Raw genomic sequence first — 14223 nt, 5'->3', positions numbered from 1 at the left:
CCACACAAAACGACAAACAAAATAAAAAAGAAAAAAAAAAGTGCAAAATATGTCCAAGTCCAATGTTTTACCACTGAAGTGAACCACAAAAGAAGAAAGTGCCCGCCTCCCATCTGTGGTTTTCCACTGGTAATCAAACAACGAAGCTAGATTCTCGTACCGAATGTCTCTTCCGACCAGCAGCGCCCCATACATGTCCGATGACTCTGAATCTTTCCACAATTTCTTCGAATCCTGGCTCGTTGAGCAGAACCAGTTCTTGGAAAAGCTTGTTTCAGCTTCCAAAGAGAACCAGCAACAGGAGGAGCAAGCTGTAAGTCAACAAGAATTGGATCGGACGATCTTGATTCCTTTAATTGGAAAGGTTATCCAGCATTACGAGCATTATTACAGAGCTAAATCCAGATGGGCCAAGAACGATGTTTTGATCATGTTTAATCCTTCGTGGACGAGTAGTCTTGAAGATGCTTTCCTCTGGATCGGCGGGTGGCGCCCAAGTATGGCTTTCCACTTGCTGTATTCGAAATCCGGGCTGCAGCTTGAAGCCAGGATTGCGGAGATTTTACGGGGGATAAGCACGGGCGATTTGGGTGATCTCTCGCCGGGTCAACTGGAGAGAGTGGACGAATTGCAGAAGGTGACGATAAGGGAGGAGAAGGAATTGAGCGAGAAAATGGCCAAGAAGCAGGAGGCGGTGGCGGATAAGTCCATGGTTGAGTTGTCACATGCTGCGACGGAGATGATGAGGGAAGGGGCGGCGGCGGATGAGCGGATGGTGGAGGCGGCGCTGGGGCCTAAGGAGGAGGGATTGGTGCTGATGTTGCAGAAAGCAGATGATTTGAGGCTGAACACACTGAGAAAAGTGGTTGGTTTGTTGAGTCCTATGCAGGGTGTGCATTTCTTGATTGCTGCAGCTGAGTTGCATTTGAGGTTTCATGAATGGGGGAAGAAGAGGGATGCTAGGATTCAACAAGCTGCCCAAGGTGATCAGACTCAGCAACATTTTGATGGATAAGAACTAATATACATGCAGAAAATAGGTTTATAACTGATAGGGACTATGATCGTTGATGTAGTTTGAGGATTTCATGATCTTATTTTACTGTTCTTGGGAATGTTTTGTTGTGGTGTTTGGCTCTATCTTGCTGAGTTTTCATGTTTTAGCACTTCTGTTCGGTCCACAGTCGCCGTGTTCCGGTTTCTGGCTGCATCACTTTGATGGATAGGAACCAGTATATACGAAATAAAGGTCATGACTTAAGGGGGATTTTTTACTAATTGTTAATGTGGTAATGAGGATTTCATGATTTTCTTGGGAATGTTCTGTTATGGTGTCGACTCTTCTTGGTGGATTTTCATGTTTAGGTATGTTTGTTCAGTCGACAGAGTGCTGTGTCTTGTTTCCCCGCCTTCTATGCATGTTATACATATGCAAACTTGTGGCATATGCCGTACAAAAAGATTTGTTGCATAAATAGCTGTGGAATGGAAATCTTCAATGGTGTTTTACCCTGCCTATGATGCGGGAAGTTCATGTTTTTGAAGATTTAGTGAGTGGTAACTAAACTATTTGACATTTGCCTCTGAAACTGGAATTCAGGCTCCAGTTTTTATATGGGGAGCTTGGTGATGATGGAGGTAATGGTTGATATAATGCATAAACAATGAAGCAAGCACAAATGTGTAGAGAAAAGTTGCAGCCCGACCAAGAAAATCGGTTTCCCGCAATTTATAACGCTTAGTTCGATCATCGATGGCATCTCACGATTTAAGTGCTGGGTACCAATCACATTGCACGCTTGGGAGAAAACAAAGGAATTTTCAGAAAGATCAAAGAGTACACCATCCCACAAAATAAAGGAAGCATGTTGTAACAGGCTGCTGCCACTGTGCTACACCGGAGAATCTCCCCTGTATAGTTCCCACCCCTTCGATGATATAGAACCCATCTGTTTAAAGTGGAAACATGAAACACAGCCAAAAGATTTTTTCTTGTCTAGCATAGCTCCACATGTTATACCAGGCATCTGCTAGAAATTCAGCATGTCTGAAATTAAAGAACTTTTTATTTCACCACTAGTTGCACCCTAGTCGATTACCACTGGCTCCTAACCGGAGTAATATGAATATAATTGCAAGATTCTAAATTGATACCACTCTTGTAGTTCTTTAGTTCCATTTCTTGAACATAATTAAAGACAAATATTTGGAGCTACATAAGACAGCTAACAGCAGTCAACCATAATCTGATCCTACAAGAAAGTAGTGGGTAGAAACCCATTTTATTTCACATGCATCTAACAAAAAGAAAATTAAGTTAAAAGGGGGAAAAAAGGAGAACAAAGAAAAAAAAAACAGCCTCCCAACAAAAATCGAATCCACAACGCATCAGAACAGCGATCAACAGGAACCCCAGGGCCCTGAATCAAGAAGACCGAACACTCCTGATATAAGTTCCATAAAATGGGATACTATCATGTAAAGTATACAAGTAATTCAGTCGATTCTGAAGATGAATTCGTGGTTCGAGTAGAGATCATTACCTGTTCATAATTCATCCTTGACAGAATCTGAATCCACTGATTCGGATTTGGTAGAGATCGGCTCAGCATGACTATCCCGGTTCTTTTGAATAAACTCTATGATGTCTTCCTTTGTCCTCTCCCCATCATACGGCAATAAGTTGCCACCTGACGATCGGAAATACAGAGTAGGGTATCCTTGTACGTCAAAGGTGTCACTTGGGATATCATTTACGGTTGCATCCTGAGAATATATAGAGGCTTTAAGAGTGATGTAATGGAACTAAATTTTTTCACTTCAAATGATTATATATGGAACCGTAATAAAAGGCTCCACCACAGAACTGTATCGTTATCATTACCAATTTTGCAATTAAAACATCAGGATCCTTCTCAAATGATATTGCAACTTCGTCTAAGATTGGAGCCAACTTTTTGCAATGTCCACACCATGGTGCATAGAATTCTAGCAGCACTGCAAAATCAGAAGCACGGTATGGAAATTTAAAAACTGCTAAAATTTAAAAATAATCAGGGAAAAAGAAACATTGCACTCCATTGCACATCAAAAACAAAACTCGGGCAAATTCCAACTTTCAGGGCTTATTTACAAATGTTGAGGAAAATGATCAGATGGGATGAAAAATAAAAAGGATTTGCTTCCTAACCATTCTTCCCGGAGTTAAAAACCAAGTCCTGAAGGCTGTCCGTGACGACCACCTTGACAGGCTCATTATTGACTTCAGGGATAGGCTCTGACCTTATGAATGGCTTCACTAGTCCCTCCTGTCACCATTTGAAATAAGAAAAAAGCTATATAGGATCCCATGATTCTCACAAAACATTACACCAAAAATCAATTGAATTTGTGCAGTATATTTGATAATTCATGGGTAAAAAAGTGCAGAAGTACCAAGTAATCTTTCACCCAAGATGTAATCTGACTAGGCTCTATGTTTGCTTTGAGATATTTCTGCCCTTCAGCATTCTGTATGATAAGCAGAGGGGCCTGTTCCTCCTTGAGTCCAAAGTACTGCGATCCAAAATATGGGTGTACATTGAGCCAAACCAAGTTCGCAGACTCAAAAGAAAACCATGGCAAATTCATGGAGAAAAACCAACCTGAAAGGCACCTTGACCAGCATCAACATCGCCAAACAGAAAACTAACCCCCTTCCCTTTGTACAGGGTTGCAGCATCCTTATATTTTGTCTGAAAAGAATCTTGCTCTTTGCTGAAGTTCACAAATAGCATAGCCTGTACCAAGCAAAAACAAATGAATACTGGAACAATTATCTGAGGACAAGGTGAATTAAAACGTCAACAGTATTCTAGATAACATTTGGATTCCAAAAGCTAGTATGAGCCATGATAAATAAAAAAACAGCCCTTACAATGGCACAATGCACCAGAGACAATTTCAAGATACAGAATGACACCCACAAGACGCAAAAAACAAATGCGTGCATTGAAAGTTATAACAGCTTTAGTGAACTCCGCATCAAGAGAATCACCACTTTAAAGTATTCATGCAAACTATACAAATCATTTTATATTTTCACTAATAAAGGTTTTCATTTTGAACCAACTTCAACTTTAATTTGTTTTCCTTAAAAAACGTACAAAACAGAATTGCCACCAGGATATCCCACTTGTAAAGAAATTGTATGTGGGTATTTCACCACAATACCGCCACCAAATACTCCGCTTGATGTAATTTCTTTTTAACATAGAAAATTTTCATTTACAACGCTAAGTTAAATCCGCAGCCATGATTTTTAGCTTACTTCACAAACACTCTTAACGTTCGAATAGCTGCAATGCTTTCATGCCCTTAAATTAGAAAGAATAGACATTGCGTGTCTTTAAGTTTTAGTACTCTTAGAAATACAAAAGGCTTGATTACCTTGGCATTGGAACTCTCAAAGAATTTGTTAATATATGGGTGATTGCTTGGATCATTATCCCAGACAATCACCACTGGGATGGATGCTTCTTCGATAAATTTCTCCATGGCATCAATTTTGAAATCCTACAACACGATTGAAACGTCGGTCAGAATGAAACAGCCATAAAGAGGGCATACAGATGAAAGATACTCAAAATGAGTGGGCATATAAGAAGGAAAGCATTTCCAATAAATACCTGGAAATCAACAAACAGTTCATCAAAAGGCTTAAGCAAGCGAAGAGTTGGCTTGTCGACTGGTTCACCCCGGGGAAGAAATTTAGCATTGAGGGTATGAGCAATATCATAGTCAGAACGTAACTTCTCGGCTAAAGTCATGAAATTCTCAAATTCCTCTCCAGAAAATTTTGGAAACACCCCAACCTGTAGATGTTATTATTATGTGTTAGCAACGAGAAAGAGAAAAGGTAGATATATAAAAAAATGAAAAACAGGCAGCTTACAACAAAAATCTTTTTCTCATCAATAAGACTAGTAGCATCTTCCAGAGATTTAATTTCAGCTGATGCTGGCCCTACTTGCTTCTTCAAGTAATTAACAATACCATCAGCATCGCGAGGACCATTATATTCCTGAATGTTTTTTCCCCCATTTCTAAAGATTTTAATGGTTGGAAAACCCTGGACCTCAAATTCAGTAGCTAGTTCTCTATTTGCTTCTTCATTTGCATCTACTTTTGCCAGAACAATTGGAGGCTCGTGGTTGCTCAGGGTTGATGCGGCTTTTTCATACTAAAGAGCAAAGTGGACAAAAAATTACGGAATCAGCTGATAATACAAGACTTACTTGAAAGGATTTCTTTCTATAAAAAGATAGTAATAAAGAAATCCAAAACTTGCAAGAAATGGTTTACCTCTGGCGCAAGAGCCTTACAGTGGCCACACCTGTCACAATAACAAAGAACGGGAACTTAATACATTAGACTCGATGGAACACAAACGGTTTACCATCTATTGTGTTTTCTGAAGCAGTTAGAAAAGACACTTCTTACTTTCATAAAAAATCAAAGAAAAGATGGGTTTTGAGCTCCTTACAGAAAGTACCATATATTAAATCAACATAACATCAAAAGAAGTCTTGGCAATGTAAACAAGGCACATAAATTATTCAGCATATTCAAGATGAAGAGAAAGGGATTACAATCAAGAAATAAGAACAGGGGACGAAAAAGACAAAAGAAAGCAATTTTTAGAAAACGATAAAAATAAACTACGACTTATTCATTTGGTGCATGCATCATATGTCAATCTACGCATAAGCAACAACACTCAAAACAGTTAAGTTTAACATGCAGATTGATGAAGCTGCCATGGCTGCATGAAGATTATGAAGCTGAAGAGCAAAGACGTAGATGAAAATCTGTATCAGTAATATTATCCGATGAATCAATCACACTTGATAAATTAAACCTTACACATAATCAGTCACAAAATCTAAGTTCTCCAAGTAATCCTCAACCATTCACTTCTAAGTTCTAACTGAATCTAACTGTTATGACAGCTCAATGATCCACAAGGTATGGCCAAAGTACAGCATCTCCCACACACTCATAATAGATGCTGGATTCCAAATTTGGAGCTCAAGCATGCTCGGAAAGACCAAAAAATCACTCACGAGTACTGACAAAACAAAACCCGACCACTCTCAAGTACACTAACAAATACACAGATAGCACAGCTCATGTATAGTTCTTACCAAGGAGCGTAGAATTCGACGACGATGAAGTCGTGCTTGGACACCGTCTCCGTGAAATTGGAACGGCCCAAAGTCAACACCTTTTCTACTTCCCCTTCCGCCGCCGTGAGCGGTGCATTCAGCAACGCTAAAAGCACAAAAGAAACCGCCAAAGTACCACTCCAAGCCCTAGATTCCATGCCTGCGATTGCACCTTTCTCCCTCCGAAAGGCCGATTCTTGATTCTTCCGATTATTGAAGAGAATTGGAAGATGTGAAGAAGAACTAAGAAGAAGCTGGGGGAGGAGCCGTTAATAAAGGGTTGCTGAAGCAGAGCCACGTTGAGGAGAAGGGTGACGTGTCGTGAACTGATTGGATGAAGGGACGTATGAGTTGAATCTTCCTAGGACCGTGTAATAGAGAACTCTACCATCTAATAGATTAATCATTTATTAAGGAATCTTAATCGTGATTAATTACTTGGTGACCAGGATTTCATTTCCACCTTAATTGGGAAAAAATTAAATTAATATAAACCATTTTATTTATGTAATTAAAAAATATTAATATTTGAATAGATAAATAATGTTCAAAAAAACAAATTTTTTTTTTTTGAAAAAGACATGACTACAAAAATGTAATGTTTGGAGTTTTATACAAGTATAGTGCTTATCTTGTTTTCTTAAAAAAAATTAATCAAGATGATTTTTAATGAATATAAGATGTTTCCTAAAACTAGTGAAAAATTTCGTTGAGTCAATTATTATTCAAGAAGTGTTAAAAAAAAATTACGATTAATCATGTCAAATTTAAAATTTTGAGATGGATATAATTCACATTGGTCGGAAAATTAGTTTTCTATTTTGTCACACTCAATTTATTAATTCAAAAACTTCTAATTTATTATTTTAGTAATTTTTTTGTCATAATACTGACGTTACGGTAAAAAAATATTGATGTTTAATCGAAAAATCATTAATAACATAACGTTAAAAATGTCTGATATATATGATTTCATATTAGTAGTAGTTTGAATAAGATTAAAATTAAAAATAAAAATTTCAAGTTAAAAAATTACAGCCGTGAATTGATAAATAAAAATTAAAAATATGGAAATTATATTACCTAAACTATAAATTTTCCTAAAGAATTTGAATTAAATTTCAAATAATTTTTATTTAGAAGTCTATATACCTGAACTCTTGATAGTTGTCATTCCATATTTTTTTTGTGACTAGAGCTAGACTATTAGGCTGCGTTTTCTTGCCTTAATAAATGAAGGATTACATAATTAATATCGACTAATCTTATGTTTACTTGCAAAATTGAAAATGGGTATAAATCTTTCGGCACGTTAATGATAGGATTCACAGATGATTTTTAGTCCTAAATTTTTCATGGGATTATAAATCTTTACAAGGTGAGAGAGTGAAAAAAAAAAATTAATCCATCCAACTAAACATATTATTATTTATTCATAACCACTCTACATCCTATCAAATTATATCAAATTATCTTAATAATCATACTTTACTATCCTTGATTAATCTCATCATTTAAAGTAAACACAACCTTAATTAATATCAATACTATCAAGAGACACATAGATTAATCTTTTTTTAAAATAAAAAAAAAAATTGTGATGACTTTTTCCCCGAAGTACCTCTCATTATATTGTGTTAGTCAATTAAATTGAATATATTATATTATATATTTTTTTCTATTTTTAAAAATATCAACCTCTCTAATAGTGACATAAAAACCTCCATAATAGTGTTAGTCAATGTCTTAATATTATACCATTTAATAATGTCAAAATATATACAGATTTGATAAGTAACAGCTCCAATAATTTTCAACCTCTATTTAATTTAGACACGCGCCACATGCATTGTATTAATTAATGGAATACTAGGATTGAAAATATATTTTAATACGAGATTATCATTTTTATATATACAATAAAATAAAAAAATTACAATTTTAGTTTGGTATGTTTTCCATTTATAATTTTGATCTTTTATGTTTTCATATTTCAGTTTTAGTCTTGTATATTTAGATTTTTGATAATTTTAGTTTTTTTTCGAAAATTCTTACGTGACAATATACACGTCAGCTCCACATCAACATTGCATTGGTGTCACATCTAAAAAATGATTGAATTGCTCAAAAAACAAAGATAGTGGACTAAAACTAAAATTTGAAAACACAGAGGATCGAAATCGTAAAGTGACAAACATACTATATCAAAAAAATAATTTTTCCCAATAAAATAAGAGCTAAAAAATAATCCAGTCGCACAATTTGTATTTGTTCACTCATTTAAAAAAAAAAGATTGACTCCGAAGGGGACCCCATTTCATATGAGTCAGAGGCCCATTGACTCATGCGAAGTATGAATGTAATAAATTTTTTGTCCTTTAGTATTCATTTGAATATCAATTTTTTTAACTAATGAATTTGAACCCAATTCCCCACCCCAGTGTTGGAAAAAAAAATTGAATTAAATTATTTTCTAACAAAAATCAATTAATGGCATTTATTCGATGGGTAAATGAATTTTCTAGTATTAAATATGAGTTAATTTTTGGATGAAACTTCATCAATATTATTAATTAATATTCTGCACGTTTATTGGGTGTGTGATTAAAATATAAATATTGTTATTTTATACATATATTATATATTTGTTATAAATCAATTTAAATTTGAAAATAAAATGATTTGCGTGTGATTAAACATATATTCACAAAAAATAGATACATCCTATAAAGTGAGTGTCATTTTTATAAATAAAAGAACATCAAAGGGCATAAAATAGTGTCATTTTGATAAATAACAAAACATCTAATGACTAAAAAAGAAGAAGCAATATAAATTGACTATTTTGTCTATAATTTTGGTTTTATTAAAAATTAAGTTAGGAGCTAATGATAATGTCAAATCAAGCTTTACCAATTAATTGGAAGTTTGTTAATTAGAGGGTCTATATTATAATAATATAGTAAGATATATATATATATATATATATATATATATATATATATATATAGTAAGATAATTAAGATACATTAAATCATTGAAATATATCTTAAGAAAATTATACTGTGTTTTTATTATTCATATTATATTATATTATATTGTATTATTGTATTTAAATTTGTTGTGTGTGACGATAAATTGAATTAATAATAATTGATAAATAGGTAAAATAATCAAAACTAACTTTGATAATCATATAGTTTGATGACTAAAAATTGATTTTGTGTATAAGATTTCTTTTATACAAAAGTACGAACAAAAATAATTTGTTTGCATAATTTTTTTAAAAAATTTAATTCGTATATATATTTTCTAAACAGAAATATTAAACTTTCATACGAGGATGCAAACTGATCGTGGCTCGCCTACCAAATATAATTGATAGGTACATTTCTTTTGCTTACCTAATATAACAGCCTAAAAGTTTCAAAAAAATATAACAGCCTAAACAAATATCCAATACAAATTATATTGTGGGATAAAATGTATGTCCCTTTAACAAAATGTATAATTAGTGGTAACAGTGCAATTCTATTTTTTAAATAATATAACACGAATGATTTATGTCATTATTCTTCTAGATGAGACTACAACCCAATAAATATATTAAAATTTCAAAATCACAATTACTTTTATGAAACCCGCAACTATGTTTAGGAGGGGAAAGTTTATGATGTGTTGAATCCAAAGGTCCATTTTTTTTTTTACATTTGAGATGTTGCAAAAAAAAAATAAAACATCTCAAAAAAATGAATCGTTTGATCCCTATTTGGGCAATGTCGGTATCAAAAGTAATTAATATGAGACGCTCAAATTTAATAATATAATATAAATTTGTATTAATCACATGATATCTCTCAAAGTTTAAGTTATCTAAAAAATTAGTATCTAATCCATAAATATTACATCATAATAAAATAATAAATATTTTTTACACTAAGTATCGTTTGACATTTCATATTATTAATCTATGTATAACTTATCTTATCGAGATGATCTTTTTGTCATATTATTTATCAGTCGATTAATTATATATCTTACATCAATCAAATCATTAATTATTTATCCTACATCAATCAAATCATTAAATTTAAATTACTACACTATCCTTTATAAATAATAATATCCATATTTTATTAATTGTTAAAAGGTCCAAATGATAATTTACTATTTTTATATAAAATTTAATCAATCAAATCAAACATACTATAATTTATCGATCAAATCAAATATTATATTAACTATAATTTATTATTTACTTTTTATTACAATATATTAATTATTTTTACATTATTTATCTCATCCTTAACTTCAAACGGTGCTTAAAATATCAAACACAAAAAAATTTAATATGTACGCGCAGTTGCGTCCATGAAACACTAGTTTTAACAAAATGAACATTATATGTCCGATGACTGAAATTTTATCTTGTCGCAAGAGAATAAATACTGGAAGCATAGAATCGAAAAATCCGTATAAAAAGCAGTAAAGCACGAGATTACTATACTATGGTAAACAGTACTATGGTAATTATGAGAATAAACCCATATGCATGAGCTGGATGCAAATTTAAAATTTTAATAATGATGAATCAGAGTTTTTTAAAAATTATGGAAAAATTGTATCTTTGATTCAAGATTGCGTCATTGTTTTGAGAGGCTTTGAGCTATGTCAAATTTGTAGTTTTTTTTTTTTTTTTTTTTAGTTTTTTTTTTTTAAAATTGTAAGACCTGGTCAGATCTCATCAAACGCAACGTTGTAATTTCAGGGAAGCAAGGAATCAAAGCAAGAATCACAGAAATTGAGAAGGTATCCCTTGATTTCAGATCAAAATTATCCCAGAGATCCCAAGCAAGAAAAGTCAAGAATGAGTGAATGCATGTAACACAGAAAAAAGAATAAATTCCATTGACTCTCGGCCAAACAAATTAAACAAACAATTATTGTAGAGGAAGAGACGAAAGTTCATATAAAGACGACCTGGGATTTGTCCAAAAGCTCTGAATTTGTAGATAAAGTAGCACACTAGATTAAAGGGTTGAGAAAAGTTTTAAAAAAAATTATGGGGAAAAAGTTTATCTTTATGATATTATTTTTGGTGTTGAGTGTGATGTGTTGGGGTTGTACTGGTCAGCAGCAGCAGAAATGGAGGAAATTGAAGCCCTCTGAAAGCTGCTCATCAAGAATCAGTAAAGCTGGCTCATCTTCAGTGGTATTCCCACTCTATGGGAATGTTTATCCCAATGGGTATGCAATTTCTCTCTCAATTTTATATGGATTTTAGCCCAGATTTTTTTCGTGATTCTTCTTATTTATTTATTTAATACAATGGTTCTGGTTTTTGAGCGCTAGAAAAGAGTATTTTTATTTTCATTTTCTTTCAGCTGTTGAATGAGAAATTTGTGAAGTTGTGTTGATAAGAATCAAGATCACTGATCCGCGGGGAAGCGTTATTGGGATGAGCTTGTAATGGAATGAGCTTTTGTATTTCTTGCAGGTTCTATTTTGTCCAAGTTTTTATAGGATACCCTCCAAAGCCATATTTTCTTGATCCAGACACAGGCAGTGACCTGACTTGGCTTCAATGTGACGCCCCTTGTGTTCGTTGCACGTCGGTAAGATTTAGTATGACTATGTATTATGACCCTTAAGAAGCATATAATAGCTTTATTGATTTTGTTTTGTAACGCCCCTTTGTGTCAAATATGGAATCATCTATGGTATAAAGATTAGAGTTGCAATATCTTTAACAGCCATAGCTTTTGATTCAAAAACATGGTTCTATAATTTGTATTAAAGTTTACAGTCGATATTCAATTCTCATGAGTTTGTTTGAAGGTTTTTCTTGGTAGATGAATTTATCATCCTTAATTCTCTTCCCGTAGGGATTTCACCCACTATACCGACCTAGCAACGACCTTGTTATCTGTAAAGACCCTCTCTGCGCATCTTTGCACTCGAGTGATTATAAATGTGATACTCCGGAGCAATGTGATTACGAGGTTGAGTATGCAGATGGGGGTTCGTCCCTCGGTGTTCTTGTCAATGATTTCTTCACCCTCAATCTCACCTCTGCACCGCAAATGAGTCCTCGTTTAACTCTTGGGTCGGTAGTCTTTCTCAAAACCTTTCTTTGATAAGGCTTCAATCTCCGCATTTCTATGTCAATATGAAGCATTTATCAGATTCAGAATGCAATATCAGGTGTGGGTATGATCAGTTATCAGGATCATCCGACCACCCCTTAGATGGAGTGCTCGGCCTTGGAAGAGGAAAAGCGAGCATTGTGTCACAGCTTCGTGATCAGGGAGTTGTGAAAAATATTGTTGGCCATTGTCTAAGTGGAAAAGGTGGGTTTCTTTTCTTTGGAGAAGATGCTTATGATTCTTCGCGAGTTACATGGACACCGATGTCTCGTGATCACACGTGAGTGCCACCTATATGCTTTCCTCCGCATTTCATATGGAGAAAACTGTTTTAGTTCTTATGCATATCAATTGACATGTACTTGACAGAAAGTATTATTCAGCTGGATTGGCAGAACTTCTTTTTGGTGGGAAAAGCACAGGGTTCAAGAATCTTAACGTGATTTTCGACAGTGGGAGTTCTTACACATACTTCGATTCTCAGATTTATCACACTCTCCTTTCTTTGGTGAGCTAGTTCTGAAGACTCCTCCAGTTTCATTTCCTTAAAATATCTTAAGCACAAGAAACTGATAACACAGCATTTTCATTCTGAACTATTCAAAAGTTTTCGAAATATCATCTGAACTTATTGATCATTGATGGTATCTTCATGTCGCAACATGGGTTGGATCTAGATAAAGAAAGAAATAACCAAGAACTCGTTGAAAGAAGCAACCGACGACCGTACCCTTCCATTCTGCTGGAAAGGCAAGAAACCTTTCAAGAGTACTCGTGAAGTTCGAAGCTACTTTAAGACAGTAACATTCAGCTTTGCCAATGGTTGGAGATCTAAAGCTCAGTTTGAAATCAACCCTGAATCATATCTCATAATCTCAGTAAGATTTTCAAGTTCATTCTTGCAAATTTCATTTCCTGTCACTGCTTAGAAACTGTTAAGTTAGATTTATTTATGCCCTTTCAGTCAAAGGGCAATGCTTGTTTGGGAATCTTGAATGGCACGGATGTGGGATTGAACAATTTCAACATGATTGGAGGTAAAAATTCCTTGAAGAAACCATTTAATTTACCATGATTTGCGCGATAATCGACCACCACGGTCATTCTATGCAGATATATCAATGCAAGATAAAGTTTTGATCTACGACAATGAGAAGCAAAAGATCGGGTGGACGCCTGCCAACTGCGATCAGCACCCGAAATCCAAATTTGAAGCCAGAATCCCATTATCAGCACATGATGTACATAGCTTCTAGTGTTGTTGGTTCATCTATATAGCAGTGACATAATTTGGTGGAAGGAACAAGAAAACTTGTATCATTTAAGATTTGTAATTAAATAGTATACCATCTATTGAGTGATGCAACACTATTGAAGTATATAACTATTATTTGAGACAATTTTTATGAGCTTGAGTTCATGAAGAAAGTAGTTTCAATGTTAGATAAAGGTCAAACCTTATATATTTTTATCGTGTTCTAAGAGGGAAAAAAAACATGAAAAACGCGATCTTTTTAGGTAAAATTAGATTTTAACTTTTATGTTTTTGCTTAAAAAATTAAAGTCGTTTGTTACTGGGGTTTTTTTTTTCCAAAAAAATTAACGTCAACTTTTATAAATCATAAATATTTGATAATATAAAATTTTTAAATAAAATAACCTTAAAACTTAAAAGATACCGAAATAAAACCTGAATTTGTATCGAACAATATTGAAGACGAGAATCCGAGATTAATAATATAAGACGTATTACAGTCTACAGAGCACTATCAATAGATTTTGAACTTCTATGATTTTTATAACTTAGAAATTTATGTACGTGTTATTTCATCCTCAAACTAAAATCCTTTTTCCATCCTCAAAGTCGTATT

At 33.8% G+C, this 14223-nt stretch overlaps 3 protein-coding genes across 4 annotated transcripts; 2 read left to right on the top strand and 1 right to left on the bottom strand.

Moving 5' to 3' along the window:
- Positions 1 to 4: 4 nt before the first annotated feature.
- Positions 5 to 2388, top strand: LOC140863460 (protein DOG1-like 4). Its single transcript, XM_073266909.1, has one exon. It carries the CDS (start codon positions 164 to 166, stop codon positions 1013 to 1015), a length of 852 nt encoding a protein of 283 aa, XP_073123010.1. The 5' UTR covers positions 5 to 163; the 3' UTR covers positions 1016 to 2388.
- On the bottom strand, positions 2217 to 6545 carry LOC140863459 (protein disulfide-isomerase-like). 2 transcript variants are annotated; one of them, XM_073266908.1, is made up of 11 exons: positions 6186 to 6545; positions 5344 to 5374; positions 4934 to 5221; positions 4668 to 4853; positions 4429 to 4554; positions 3645 to 3779; positions 3436 to 3555; positions 3191 to 3308; positions 2885 to 2997; positions 2544 to 2766; positions 2217 to 2444 (listed from the first exon to the last, which is right to left on the bottom strand). In XM_073266908.1, the coding sequence occupies exons 1-10, from the start codon at positions 6362 to 6364 to the stop codon at positions 2548 to 2550; spliced, it is 1515 nt and encodes a 504-aa protein (XP_073123009.1). In that variant the 5' UTR covers positions 6365 to 6545; the 3' UTR covers positions 2217 to 2444; positions 2544 to 2547. The 2 variants fall into 2 exon arrangements, with proteins under 2 accessions (XP_073123009.1, XP_073123008.1); XM_073266907.1 differs by having other exon boundaries at positions 2219 to 2420; positions 6186 to 6544.
- Positions 6546 to 10954: 4409 nt separating this feature from the next.
- On the top strand, positions 10955 to 13677 carry LOC140865656 (aspartic proteinase Asp1). Its single transcript, XM_073270371.1, has 8 exons — positions 10955 to 11453; positions 11704 to 11821; positions 12092 to 12312; positions 12411 to 12632; positions 12722 to 12860; positions 13030 to 13230; positions 13317 to 13389; positions 13466 to 13677. The coding sequence occupies exons 1-8, from the start codon at positions 11269 to 11271 to the stop codon at positions 13606 to 13608; spliced, it is 1302 nt and encodes a 433-aa protein (XP_073126472.1). The 5' UTR covers positions 10955 to 11268; the 3' UTR covers positions 13609 to 13677.
- Positions 13678 to 14223: the final 546 nt, after the last annotated feature.

This window comes from Henckelia pumila, chromosome 4, assembly GCF_033568475.1.
Source record: "Henckelia pumila isolate YLH828 chromosome 4, ASM3356847v2, whole genome shotgun sequence".
Taxonomy (NCBI): Eukaryota; Viridiplantae; Streptophyta; class Magnoliopsida; order Lamiales; family Gesneriaceae; genus Henckelia; species Henckelia pumila.
Note: the sequence above shows the minus strand (reverse complement) of the source record. Positions and strands in the feature narration are given on the sequence as shown.

Excerpts from the sequence above, each read along its gene's own strand:
- LOC140863460 (XM_073266909.1), top strand. The coding sequence starts at position 164 with ATGTCTCTTCCGACCAGCAGCGCCCCATACATGTCCGATGACTCTGAA.
- LOC140863459 (XM_073266908.1), bottom strand. The coding sequence starts at position 6,364 with ATGGAATCTAGGGCTTGGAGTGGTACTTTGGCGGTTTCTTTTGTGCTT. Across the intron at positions 4,555-4,667 it reads AACTGTTTGTTGATTTCCAG|GATTTCAAAATTGATGCCAT; the intron begins GTATTTATTGGA and ends ATCGTGTTGTAG. Across the intron at positions 3,309-3,435 it reads CTTGGGTGAAAGATTACTTG|GAGGGACTAGTGAAGCCATT; the intron begins GTACTTCTGCAC and ends AAATGGTGACAG.
- LOC140865656 (XM_073270371.1), top strand. The coding sequence starts at position 11,269 with ATGGGGAAAAAGTTTATCTTTATGATATTATTTTTGGTGTTGAGTGTG. Across the intron at positions 11,822-12,091 it reads CTTGTGTTCGTTGCACGTCG|GGATTTCACCCACTATACCG; the intron begins GTAAGATTTAGT and ends CTCTTCCCGTAG. Across the intron at positions 12,313-12,410 it reads AGTCCTCGTTTAACTCTTGG|GTGTGGGTATGATCAGTTAT; the intron begins GTCGGTAGTCTT and ends ATGCAATATCAG.